This window comes from Arvicola amphibius, chromosome 12, assembly GCF_903992535.2.
Source record: "Arvicola amphibius chromosome 12, mArvAmp1.2, whole genome shotgun sequence".
In the NCBI taxonomy this organism is placed as follows: domain Eukaryota; kingdom Metazoa; phylum Chordata; class Mammalia; order Rodentia; family Cricetidae; genus Arvicola; species Arvicola amphibius.
The window spans coordinates 82,758,894-82,772,501 of NC_052058.2; the positions used below are offsets into that span (position 1 = coordinate 82,758,894).

General features: G+C 44.2%; 1 protein-coding gene across 6 annotated transcripts in view; it reads right to left on the reverse strand.

Annotated features, from left to right (window-relative positions):
• Positions 1 to 690: 690 nt before the first annotated feature.
• LOC119827766 (NAD(P)H dehydrogenase [quinone] 1) overlaps positions 691 to 13,608 on the reverse strand; it is a 70,505-nt gene continuing 57,587 nt past the window's right edge. For 5 of the 6 annotated variants that reach the window (XM_038349629.2, XM_038349631.2, XM_038349630.2 and 2 more), the window contains 4 exons: positions 13,440 to 13,570; positions 10,789 to 10,902; positions 9,269 to 9,370; positions 5,780 to 7,033 (listed from right to left, as the gene is read on the reverse strand). In XM_038349629.2, the coding sequence (XP_038205557.1) occupies positions 6,728 to 7,033; positions 9,269 to 9,370; positions 10,789 to 10,902; positions 13,440 to 13,570 (653 nt within the window). In that variant the 3' untranslated portion in view covers positions 5,780 to 6,727. Of the gene's footprint in view, positions 762 to 5,779; positions 7,034 to 9,268; positions 9,371 to 10,788; positions 10,903 to 13,439; positions 13,571 to 13,608 lie in introns of those variants that run through there. The other variant, XM_038349628.2, reaches the window with a different exon arrangement.

Consider the following 13,608-nt stretch of genomic DNA (forward strand, 5'->3'; position numbering starts at 1 on the left):
GATCTTCTCATTGAATTCTGAAAAAGCCTTTGACAAAATACAACATCCCTTCATGATATAGGTCTTGGAGAAAGCAGGGTTACAATAAATATATCTAAACATAATAAAGGCAATATGCAGCAAACCAAGAGCCAACATCAAACTAAATGGAGAAAAAAATCAAAGTGACCCCACTGAAATTAGGAACAAAACAAGGTTGTCCACTCTCTTTATAGTTATTCAACATAGTACTTGAAGTTCTAGCTAGAACAATAAGACAACAAAAGGATATTAAGGAGATACAAATTGGTAAAGAAGAAGTCAAACTTTCACTATTTGCTGATGATATGATAGTTTACATAAATGAGCCCAAAAATTCTACTAGGGATATTATTATCGTGTTTTCTTTGCAGTTTTTGACTGTGAATGAGCTAACTACAGAGAGACATTTCACTGTACAGGCTGCTAAGCTAAACCAACATATCGTTTTAAAGGTATCTTGACTTCCAAATTTAAGTCTAAAGACATGTTACTTTGAAAAAGGGGTTCTGCTTTTGTTTCCATAGAGGATAGAAAGCTGTGGATTCCTTACCAGCTAATATGGTTTGATGGAACAAGACTCCCTGAAAGGTCTCCATGAACTCTAAAAGTATTTTGTCCAACAACAGCAGGAAGCAGTTTGGAAAAAAAACTATGCCCAAATTCCAAAAATGATTGTTTATAAATATTTATTTTCATTTTAAATGGGTAGGTTATAGATGGTTGGTGGTCACAGTCAATTTCTAAAATAAAAAGAAAGAAATATGGTATGGAGATAAATACTTTACATTAAAATAGATTTTGGTTTATTGATATAAATTTAAGGTTGGTTTTGTTACACTGTACATATAGTATTTTTGCCTCTGTGAGTGTACACACACACTTTTTTTAAAAAAAATTAAAAAGATTAATAAAGTACAAGGAAAAACTTTAAAATAGTTGAATGAATTAAAGAAGACAGCCCAGAAAATGTTAAGTTTAATAAAGAAAGATATTGAAAGAATGGGTTTTTGAAATTAATAGTTAAGCAAGTCAAGTGTAAAAAACAGTGAAAAGTTCCCCCAGTTAAGCTAGGTCTAATAGGAAAAGAAAGGTGCAGAGTTCAAGACTTAGACACTAATGTATAATAGTTTCCTGTAAATTGAAACACCCTAGAGAGAAGCTTGATAAGACTTCCAAAGTAAACAAACTTGTGGACCAGGAACTAAACAGCTCACAAGTTTCAGGAAGTTCCTAAAACGTACAAGATTCAAAAGGTTTTGTTTTGTTTTGGTTTGGTTTTTGGTTTTTGGTTTTTTGGGCTTTTTTGTTTTTGTTTCGGTTTTGGCTTTTTTTCCCACTAAGATTTTTAAAAGCAGTAAGAACTCCTACAGAGAAAAGATTCTCTGACCAGTAGAGCTGCCGACAACTTCTGCAAGACACTCCAGAGATGTGGGATTACACAGAAGGGCTGGGCTGGCATACAAGATGTGCATCTTGACCCAAGCCTGGAGTTTATGGACAGCAGGTAGGTAGAGCTCTTCAGATGTGTCAAAACATGGGATGTTCAAACCAAACTATGTTAATTTTAGGGATGGGAAGAGAGTTGGTATGCTGTGGGAACTCCTTCAGCCAATAGCCTTTAAGATACCAGTCCACTTGGGTGTAGTCTCTTTTACTATAAATGCAGGTGTAAAGTTTGCCTAGCCACTCACTCTCCCTCTCTTTCAGCTGCTGGATTCCATTCCTGTGCCCCACTTGTGCAAAGGACTGTTGATCTGTGAGTATACCCTGAAATAAAGAACCCTTTATTATACTTAATTCTGAACACGTGTGGAACTTTTTTTTATCATGTCCATCTATATCTGGTGCCCATGTGGGTCCTGACTCCATGACTTCTAGGACCAACTCAAAAGGTCTGCTGCCAGTGGTCCCCCACCCCCGCCCACCTAACTTGATTTCACCTACTAAGTAGTTTTTTGCCAAATACTCGCCACAATGGAGCTACTCCTCTAATGGGTCCACTGCTTGGCAACTTGGCAATTTCCTGGGCTCATGCAAGCTCCCCTCTGCCCCGCCACTTTTCCTGCCATATGGTGACATGTGCAGCTTCAGATTTGTGTTCCCAGCTTCCAGTTTGTGTTCCTGGCTCACAAGTTCTGGGTTCCTTGATATTCTGGCCACCAAAAAACTTTCTCTGTGTATTGAATTGCTCTTAACTTCTCAACTTAACTTCTCAAGCATATTTGCCAGTATTTAAGCAGGTGGCCATGCAGAACAAAGCAGGACTGTTCACACTGTCAGGTCTCTCGGCAAGGTACCCACAACCCTGTCACCTACTGGCCAATAAAGATTATTACACCCACAACAATTTTCTGAAATCTCATAATGGAGATAAGGTCATTTGATTAATAAAATCAATAAATTTGAAAGTTATATAATTGCCAACAATATCACCATCTGGAATCTAATAACCTTTATGCTTATACAATGGATGGTATTCTGCAAGGCTGATATGGTTTTTCTGACGCATCCATTTATTTGATACTGGGAAATACCTTTGTCTTTCATATTATATCCTTAAAAATGGTTTAATAACAGAGCCAAGAATGAAGCACTTTTAGAGATGATTCAGTCTTTACAGACTAATAATGAGCAGCTAGCTGACAGGATTTATACCATCACAAATTAATTATAGCTATCTATTGTTCAACTCCATCAAAAATCCCAGAAGGATACAATATTACCTAAGTAAACAGGAAGTGCATTGTAAACACCTCCCAAAGTACTAGAAATGACAGAGACATCTTGCTGCCTGGACAATCACCCAAAGTTCTTTTGTAACATTGGTTAATAAAAAAGCTACTTTGGCCTATGGCAGGGAAGAATATAGCTAGGTGGGAAATCCAAACAGAGGGAAAAAGAAGGTGGAGTGGGAGGCAGAGCACATAAGCCACAGGGCACGTGGCAATACACAGATTACTAAAGATAGCTTAATTTAAATATGTAGAGCTAACCAGTAAGAAGCCTGAGCCATCCACCAAACAGTTTGTGATTAATATTAAGCCTCAAAGTGGTTATTCTGGAACTGGTGGGCGGGAGAGAGATCTCCAATAACACTGGTCGAATACACCTGTTGCTTCTATTGTATCAGCACCCTGGGAGAGCCAAGTCCACCCTAATCTCTTATACTTGATTGCTCACACACCAGTCAGAATTACCCTTTCCAAACAAGCCTTAGCACCCCCTGGCTCTGAAGCCTGCAGGACTTCCTTACAGCTGCGGGGCCATAGCCCCATTTCTTCTGACCCCTGTCAGTCTCCATTTTAACCCTGCTCACTTCTAGTTCCTTGAACTTATCTGAACGATCCTGTCCCAGGGGGTTATTACAGACACCCCGGTGTCTGGAGTGTTCCTCCTGGTATCCAGGCTCACTTAGCACTTTATTTGACAAGCATGGACTTAGTGGGCAGCTTTCTCTATTGGCCTCTATGAAACAACTCTCTCAGCCCCAGTTCTGTCCCTTTCATTCTTTTCTCCACAGCCCATTGGTTGGGAATGTCAGAGTAAACACTGACCCCACCCCCAGGCATCCATTGACCCCACTTTCACTGTGTGCTGTAATTCCACTTTCTTTCCCAATGTTCTTAAGATAATGAAAGCAGGACAGAGATGGGTGCTTTCAATCCCAGCACTCGAGCAGAGGCAGATATGGACCTCTGAGTTCCAGGACAGCCTGGGCTACATAGTGAAACCCTCTCTCAAAACAAAACAAAACACAAGACTTTATTGTTCTTTGTGTTTCCACACGTGTGATAGCTTTCAAGCACATATGCATGGTACATGTGTGATCAAAGTATGGCTTTCAAGAGTAAGTTCTTTCTTTCCATCACTAAGAACCAGGGACAGATGATTCCATAGTCATTCAATATGAAGCAGCCCTCCTGGGTCAGCTCAAGCTACATCACCTTACCTACACCTGGCTACCACTTGTTACTGAATCTCTAAGATGATCTCTCTAGAGATTCCACTTCGACCAGTGTGATGCCAATTCTTGGTTGTCAACTTGACTACATCTGGAATTACCTAAAACTCAAGTGGGTATACCTGTGAGGGAAGGTTTTCTTAATTAAATCATTTAATATGTGAAGATACATCTTTTTCTGTTTGCTTGCTTATTTTGCTTTTGTTTATCAAGACAGGGTTTCTCTGTGTAGCCCTGGCTTCCTGAAACTTACTCTGTAGACCAGGCTGGCCTCCAACTCGGAGATACACCTGCCTCTGCCTCCTGAGTGTTGGCATTAAAGGTGTGCACCACCACCGCCCAGCTGGGAAGATACACTTTTAATCCAGATTTTTGAGGTGGGAAGATCCACATTTAAGCTGGCCACACTTTTGCTGGCAGCCTAGATAAAGGACGTGGAAGCGGGAAGCTCGCCGTCTTTGTCTGCTTGCCCTCACTCTCGCTAGCGGATTCATCGCTTCGCTGACATTAGAGCCGACTTCTGGAGAATTCTGCCATACACTGAAGACCAGCTGAGACATCCAACCTCATGGACTGAACAACTACTGGATTCTTGGTCCTGTTGTTAGACAGCCATTGTTGGATTAGCTGGACCACAGCCTGTAAACCATTCTAATAAATCCCATTTATCTACCTAGATTCGTTTTTAGGTTCTGTTCCTCCAGAGAACCCTGAATAGATCAACCTGGATGCCTGTATCACTGGTTCCAGTAAAGTGGGTTTATTGTTAAAACGGATTCAAAGCATCCAGCTCTAAAGTAGGTCTGCAGATTTTCTGTCCACCTAGCTTTGCATGCTTTCTTGCATTTGCCACAAGAGGGCGCACTATTGTAATCTCCTTGAATTGCACCCACAGTGGAAAGAGATGCACCTAAAGATGTATTTGTTTCCCAAGATGGCCTCAAACTCACTATAGCTCAGGATGACCACAGATTTCTGACCCTCCTGCCTCAGTCTCCTGAATGCTGGGATGATACTCAAAGCACCATCAACATGCCCTGCTTGCATTTCAAGAATTTAAATTGGGGGTAAGGGTAGGGGTGCAGCTAGGGAGATGGCTCAACATTCAAGAGCCCTTGCTGTTCTAGCCGAGAACCCAAATGGAGTTCAGTTGTGAGCACTACCTCAGGGCGTTTACAACCAGATGCCCCTAACTCCAGGAGTCATGACTCCATTCTAGTCTCCTTCGGCATGCACACTCGTGTGCATTCACACCTGAATAAAAATGAATCTTATGCCAAAATGGGGAACCGAGAATGTAGTTCAAGGGAAGAATGCTTGCTTCATATTTGTGAGAAAGCTATTCTTTAGCTACTCCCACAATACACACACACACACACACACACACACACCACACACACACAATTACTTGTCATAAATAATAAGACCTACAACTTTATCTCAATAATCATGAGATACAAATATTTTCTTAAAATGAGTGTGATCATCAGGGCTGGAGTGATAGTTTAGTAGCTAAAGAGCACTTTCTGCCCTTGTAAAGGCCTGAGTTTGGTTTCAGCACCCACTTCCAGTGGCTCACAACCACCTGTACCTCCAGCTCTGGGTGATTGAAGGCCCTCTTCTTGCCTCTGTGGATAGATGTACTCACAGGTCCACAAACCCTCAGGCACGCACACACACACACACACACACACACACACATAATGCACACAAATAAAAATAAAACCAGTCTTTAAAAATAAAAAGGCAATGTTATTGATTTCCCAATATTATAGAAAAAAAAAAACCCTTAAGACATTTGAATAGATCAAACTTTAATTTTGGTGGAAGGCTATAGTTTTTTGTTTTGTTTTGGCATTTAGGACTTGTTTTATGTGTATCAATGTTTTATTTGCATGTATGTCTGTGCACTGTGTATATTTGATGGCTGCAGAAGCCAGAAGAGAGCACTGGATCCTTAGAACTGGAGATAGAAACAGCTTTTAGCTTCCGTGTAGGTGTCAGCCGGCTGGAAGCTGAACCCAGGTCCTGGGCAAGAGCAACAAGTGCTCTTAACTGCCAGCAGAGCCAACTCTCCGGCTCAGTAGGGGGCTATTATTTTTAAGTATTTAAGAGATTAAAGGCATGCACCACCATGTCCTTGTGTGTTTTCATTTATTTCTGAGAAAAAAAAGTTGGAAAAATGGGACAGAGACCTGTTTCCGTGTTCCTTTCCTAGGACCTGTGTGTGCTGTGTACAAACAAGACAGAGACGAGCTGGAGAGAAATCCCCCGGGAGGCTCATCAGTCACTGCACAGTAATTGAAACCGGGATGCATTGTAAACAGACTTTAGCTTAAGCAAGACTTAAGCAAGTAGGTCCCTCAGCCTTTGTTTTCTTTGAGCAATTCCCCTCGGTTCTAAACCACAGAGAGGTAATTAAAAGAAACAAATCTCTGGAGCATTGGATGCCCTGTGGCCAGGGCTAGCCCTAAGAAAAGGATTATATTGCGTAGATGACCTAGAGACGTATCTTCCAGCTCCCATACACCCCCACCCCCAAATATCAAGCGACCTGTGGCACCTAATCTGATTTTGGTTACAGTGCAGTCACAGTCATACACTCACTGACAGAACTATGCAAGAACATTATGAAGTGAACCTACTTCTTTCCCTATCCTTGTGGAATAAAGGGGAAAACAAAAGTCAGGCAAGCTGTCAAAACGATAACTAGGTTAAACTTACATGTTAGGGGGAAAAAACGTCTTATTTTCCAGCTTTGATCTGGTTGTCAGTTGGAATGGATTTGCCCAAGTGATGGCCCACAGAAAGGCCAAATTTGTTCTTTTCCTGCTCCTCTTGAACCTCTTTTTTCAGTAAGAATCCTGCCTGGAAGTTGAGGTCAAACATGCTGTTTGGGGGAAAGTAGAGTGGCTTCTCCTCCCAGATTGTCTCCAGGCGCTTCTTCCACCCTTCCAGGATCTGCCTCCGAGCATCAGGTGGGGTGTGGCCAACGCCATAGGCCAGTTGTGGTTCCAAGACCTGGAAGCCACAGAAATGCAGGATGCCATTCTGCAAGAGACAGAACACAAGAGTTAAGTCGCAGGAGCAGTCTGGCAGACTGTACTGTAAACAAGCATCAGAAGTTGGTCTGGGAGCTGGAGAGATGGCTCAGTGGTTAAAGGGGCTGCCTGTTCTTCCAGAGGACCTGGGTTCAATTCTTAGCACCCACATAGCAGCTCACAACTGTCTGTAACTCCAAGATCTGACACCCTCATACAGACATACATGCAGGCAGAGCATCAGTGCACACAAAATAAAATAAATTGTATTTTAAAATGCACATAAATAAAATATATTAAAAAAATAAGTTGGTCTGGGAGCTAAGAACTGGCTCAACCATTAAGATTTGCTACTCTCTCAGAGAACCCAAGCTTGGTTCTCAGCACCCATGTGGAGTGCTCTGGGGGACTGGATGACCTTCTGTGGGTGCCTACATAAATGTAGCATACACACACACACACACACAGCAATAAAGTAAATAAGTAGAAATCTTAAAAAAAAAAGAAAAGAAAAATAAACAAAGCTGCCTGGGAGTTGGAGAGAGGGCTTGCTGGTTAAGAGCATGGGCTGCTCTTCCAGAAGACCTGGATTGGGTTGCCAGTACCCACACGATGGCAACACCTGGTCCAGGGGATCCAATGTCCTTTTCTGACCTCGAATGACACTGTATACACACGGTACAGAGATGCATGCAAATAAAACTCATAAAATAAAAATTAAAGTTTTAAAATTTGCTTTTTGTTTTTGAGACAGGGTTTCTCTGTGTTGCCCCAACTGTCCTGGAACTCACTCTACAGACCAGGCTGCCCTCAAACTCACAGAAATCTGCCTGCCTCTGCCTCCCAAGTGTTGGGATTAAAATTGTGCACCACCACCGCTCAGCTAAAGTTTTAAAAATATTTTGAACGGGTAATTTGGAACTGGAGAGATGGCTCAGAGGTTAAGAGCACTGGCTGCTCTTCCAGAGGTCTTAAGTTCAATTCCTAGCAACCACATGGTGGCTCACAACCATCTGCAGACATGCAGGCAGAACACTGTATAAATAATTTTTAAAAAATAATTAAAAAAAAACCAAACAAACAAAAAAGAATGATCTGGGCTTGCCAATTAGAGTCCAGTCAGACCTGAAGTGCCCTGGGGAATTGCCACAGTTCCTTCTCTCACCTTCTTTCCTCCCTCCCTTTCTGTCACCTCATTTAACCTCCTTGGTGGCGCTTTCCTTTGAATGAATAAAATCTTGAAACTGTGCCAACCTGGATCCTCTGCCAAAAGAGCCAGAAGTTCTATTACATTAGGGAGAGTGCTTGCTCCTTGGCAGTGGCTCGTGCCAGGGCATGTGGATGTGCATTTTCTGCCACTCAACATGGTGAGCTTAGTCTTTACGCCACACACCTCACTCACTGATTTCTCCAATCCCCTTCCCTCATTCTCAGGGTCCAGTGACCCCAAAGCCCACCTCCAAAGCAAGCTGAATGAACTCAGTTCTTAACCTGGACTAGGGAGCCAGATGTGCTGCCCCATGCCTTAAAGCCAGCACCCAACAGGCTGAGGCAGGAGAACTGCCACAAGTTCAAGTCACCCTGGGCTTGCATAATGAGACCCCCCCCCTTTTGAAGATTAATATTTTATTTTATGTGTTTTGGGGGTTTGCCTGAATGCATATGTGTGAGGGTATCGGATCCCCTGGAAGCGGAGTTGCAGACAGTTGTGAGCTGCTATGTGGGTGCTGAGAAATGAACCCCGGTCCTCTGAAAGAGAGGTCATTACTCTTAACCGCTGAGCCATCTCTCAGCCCACGACACACCACACTGCACCACCACCATTCCCTTTAAAAAGGAGGGAGGGGGAGACTGGGGAGATGACTCAGGTAGTAAAGGTACCAGCCTTGCAAGCCTGATGGAGTGAGGCAGAACCCAGAGCCCTTCCTCCTTCCCTCTCTTTTATAAAGGAAAAACAGAATGTTCTGGGGCTGCAGATACAATTGCAGGAAGACTGGGGAGTCCAAGGTTTTGACTCCACACGCTGAGGGCTGGTGCACTTTGCTTAGGAGAGACTGTTTGACCATGTACCCCAGCGGCCTGGGTCACAAGCTCCTGAAGGAAGAAGCCCTGGTGCTGCTGCATCATTGCCAGGCTTTCCTCCTCACTCCTCGGGTCTTCGGTTTTCGGTTACTGCCTGGAGGTTTGGACTCCGAGGAACGCTCAGCTAACTAACTCCCCTGGAAGTTCACCCACAACAAGGTACCTGAACTGGCCAGAGGGTGATGTTTATGTCCCCGTGGATACCCTGAAGAGAGAACATGGAGCCGCTACTCCCAGTGGTAAAGGAAAGCAAGGTCTTCTTATTCTGAAAGAGAAAACAAGTGTCACCCCCTCCTCTCCTGGGACCCAGTGAGTTAATGAGCGGGGCCCCAGGGAGATGGGCGAATCCGTCCGTCCTACTGTGCTATCATTTCAGACCAACTCCTCTGCAGCTTCAGCGTGACTCTGCACATGTTCCGACTGTGGCTGTGACCGGCATGCGGCTGTGGACAGCCACGACTGCAGCACAAATCACACACTCACTTCAAACATCAGGAGATGGCCTAGCATGGTAGTTGGCCCAGCATGGTGGCACATGGCTTTAATCCCAGCACTTGGGAACCACAGGCAGGAGGATCTGTGAGGCTGAGGCCAGCCTGATCTACAGAGTGAGTTCCAGGACAGCCAGGGCAACACAGAGAAACCCTGTCTCAAAAAAACAAAAGAACAAAAACATTGGTGGCACAAGCCATTAATCCCAACACTCAGGAAATGGAGGCAGGTGGGTCTCTGTGAGTTCCAGGCCAGGCCGGTCTGCAAAGAGAGACCCTGAGTCAGTTTTTAAAATTTAAATTTAAAAAAAAGTTACAAGATGTTTCTTGCTTCTATTTATCCTCCAAATAACAAAGAGGTTTTTTTTTTTTTGGTTTTTGTTTGTTTGTTTTTTAGTTGTTGTATTTTTTTTCCAGACAGAATCTCAAGTATCCCAGGCTGACCTAAAACTCTCTATGTAGCTGAGGATGACCTTGAACTCCTGATCTTCCAGCCTCTACTGCCCAAATGGGATTTTAAGTGTCTGACACCAAGTCATCAAAATTTCATTTTATTTTTCCTATGGAAAATCTCAAACATGAAGAGAAAAATATCACAGCGAGTGTCTACCAGACATCTTAAAGTCTAGTTCATCTGTCCTTCACTGCTCACTTTCCCTCTACATTCACTTTTTCATTTTTTTCTGGAATATTTTAAAACACAGTCCAAGGGCTGGTGAGGTAGCCTAGCTGGTGAAGGTGCTTGTCACCAAGAGTGACAACCCGAGTCTTAACCCCCAACCTGCAAGTTTACCTCCACATACACTCCTAGGCACTGTGTGCTCCTCCCACATAAACAAACAAACTAGGAGACCGGAGAGGTGGTTTGGGGGTTAAGAGCACTACTGCTCTCCAGTCAACCGAGGTTCAATTCCCAACACCCACATGGTGGCTCACAACTGTCTGTAACTCCAGTTCCAGGGGATCTGGTGCCCTTTTCTGGACTCCATGGGTGCTGCACACATGCAGTACACAGACACACAAGCAGGCAAAACACCTATATGCATGAAATAATAAATAAGTGTAAATAAAAATCAAATCCAAAACACGGAATCTTTTGATTTATAATAGCTGTACAATGCTCCCTGGTCTTAGAGTCAGGCTGTGTTCTCGGGGCAGCGTCTACCCAGGAAATGCCCAATGGTTAACCTACCCGGAACGGACCGCTGTCATACATGGTAGCATATGTGTAGGCGAATCCTGCCACGAGCACTCGATCAAACCAGCCTTTCAGAATGGCGGGCATTCCAAACCAATACATCGGAAACTGCAGGGCAGAAGACACCCAGGGTCAGCTCTATGCACTACCCTGCCGTCCCTTCCTCTCCTAGCTGGGAAGAGCTCAGGTGTTGAGCAACAGTGTCACCATCGAGCACCTTCACCCTTGTGATTCCCTCAGGAAACGTTAGCACATTTAGCAAACCAGGGATAACCAGGGGAAGTGCTTTGCTCCCTTAGTATGAACTACTTGGTGAGGCCAGGCTGCAGGATTGCTGAATGCCAAGAGTTTGAGGCCAACCCGGGTAGCATAGCACACAGACACACACACACACACACACACAGACACACAGAGAGAGAGAGAAAGAGAGAGAGAGAGAGAGAGAGAGAGAGAGAGAGAGAGAGAGAGAGAGAGAGAGACCTCCCCCACAGACACACACACTAAAACTGGATGTGGTAGTGAGCATCTGCTATCCTAAAACTCAGGAGGCTAAGGCAAGATACTGAGGATTCAGGGCAGCATGGGCTATATACCTAGACCACCTCAAAAAAGCAAGAGAAGAAGAAATATATCCTATCAATTCAGGGGGCTGAGGCTGAAAGATTGTGAGTTCAAGGCTAGCCCAGGCAGCATAGTGGTACTCAAAAATAGTCCCAGCATTCAGGAGGCAGAGGCAGGTTGATCTCTGAGTTTGAGGCCAGCCTGATCTACATATCTAGTTCTAGGTTAGCCATGACTATATAGGGAGACCCAATCTCAAAATATAAAATAAAATCAAAATCAAAATACACAACAACAACAAAATCAAAATAAAAAAAACACAGAACTAGAGAGAGAGTTTACATGTTAGCAGCACACACTTCGCCAGGCAGTGGTGACACATACCTTCAATCCCGGCACTGGGGAGGCAGAGACAGGTGGAACTCTGTGAGTTCAAAGGCCAGCCTGGTCTACAGAGTGAGTTTCAGGACAGCCAGAAGAACACAGAGAAATTCTGCCTCAAAATAAATTTTTTTTTTTAAAAAAAAAAAGTACATATTCTTTCAGATGAGCCAGACTCAGTTCCAGCACCCACATTGTTAAGTGGTTCAGAAATCTAACTCCAAGGGATCCAACACCCACTTCTGGTCTCCACAGGCACCTGCACCTACATACACATACTCACTCACAGACGCACAGCCTACATAATTTCAAAAAATTTTTCCTGATATGGTGGAACACACGTTTGAAACCAGCGCTCTGTGGGTTCTAGGACAGCTTGTTCAACATAATGACTCGAAACCAGTCAGGGCTACACAGAGAGACCCTGTCTCGAAACAAACAAAATACTAAAGAAAATTATATGGTAGTGCCTAACTCAATAAGAAAAGAGGAGATTCTGTCCTTGGCCCTGACTCTTTTTTTTTTCCTTCTAAAAACTACAGCTGCTGGCTGGGTGTGAATAAAGTCACATGCAGATAAGATCTGTTTCCATGGAATCCAACTGGTAGCAAAGTGCAAGCAGCTAGGACTGCAAGGCACCTTTGCCTCCACGAGCAATGACAGAAGATTTTCCCAAGAGCTTGCGTTAGCAGATGTCCTCCCAAGACGAGCCTCCCTTGTGCACACGGATCTACAATCCCATCATCTAGAACAAACAGACTCACTCAGAGTGTAGACCACTGGTCACTGTGACTAAGGTGTATCAGGGGCCCCATGAGAAAGTCTTATCTGGGTAACTGTTCAGTGGCAGAGCACATGCCTTGCACACTAGTCTGAGGCTCTGTCATCCATCCCCACACCCCAAAACTGCATATTATCTGCCCTCTGATCCCAATAAAAGCTGAGGAGAATCTGCTCAAGTCTTTACTCTCCTTGAAACATGGTTCAAAGCTCATGAACACATCCAGGAAGAAAGCCAGGACAGAGAAAGAATTTGTAGGGCTTAGAGACATGGCTCAGTCCATAAAGAGCTAGTCTAACAAGCATGAGTGCCTAAGTTCACTTCCCAAGCACCCCTGTGAAAAGCTGGGTGTGGTCTCACATGCAACTAATCCCAGTAACTGCGGCTGCTGGGATGCTGCACATGCGTAGAAATCACTGTTACTCTCAGATGGTCCGGGATACAAAAGGAGCAGAAGTACACACTTAAGAGAGCCCACAGGGAGAGTCCACTAACTAGGCACACTGGGGGAGAAAGGCCGGGACTTCTGTGTCATCCTTGGGACCATGTTCCTACATGAAAGTATAATTAACCCCAGTCTGGTCAGCAGATAGTCACCAGCCACCAAGCTTGATGACTTGAATTGGATCCCCCAGACTGCATTGTGGATAAAGAAAACCAACTCCTGATAGTTGCCCTCCAGGAGCAAAGGGCAAGTGTGCATGCACACACACACACACACACACACACACACACACACACACTGTAATTTAAATAAGTACACAAAGCACAGGAAGCTAAGCTGGGTACTATTTGTGAACTTATGCAGTGCCACCCTCTGACTGACATCATTTATTCAGAGGGAATGCTGAGAGCGGCAGTTCCAGGGCATTGGACAAACACCCCAGACATCACTTCCTTATGATTTCTGCCCTAGCCATACCTGAAATATCACGAGGTCTGCAGCTTCCAGCTTTTTCTGTTCAGCCACGATGTCTGGGCTCAGGCGGCCTTCCTTATAGGCTAGAGCTGCCTCTGAAGCATACTCAAAGTTTTCGGGGTCCTTTGGCTTACCTGTAGGGAGGAAAGAGGGGGCTGAGGCTGGGCCACAG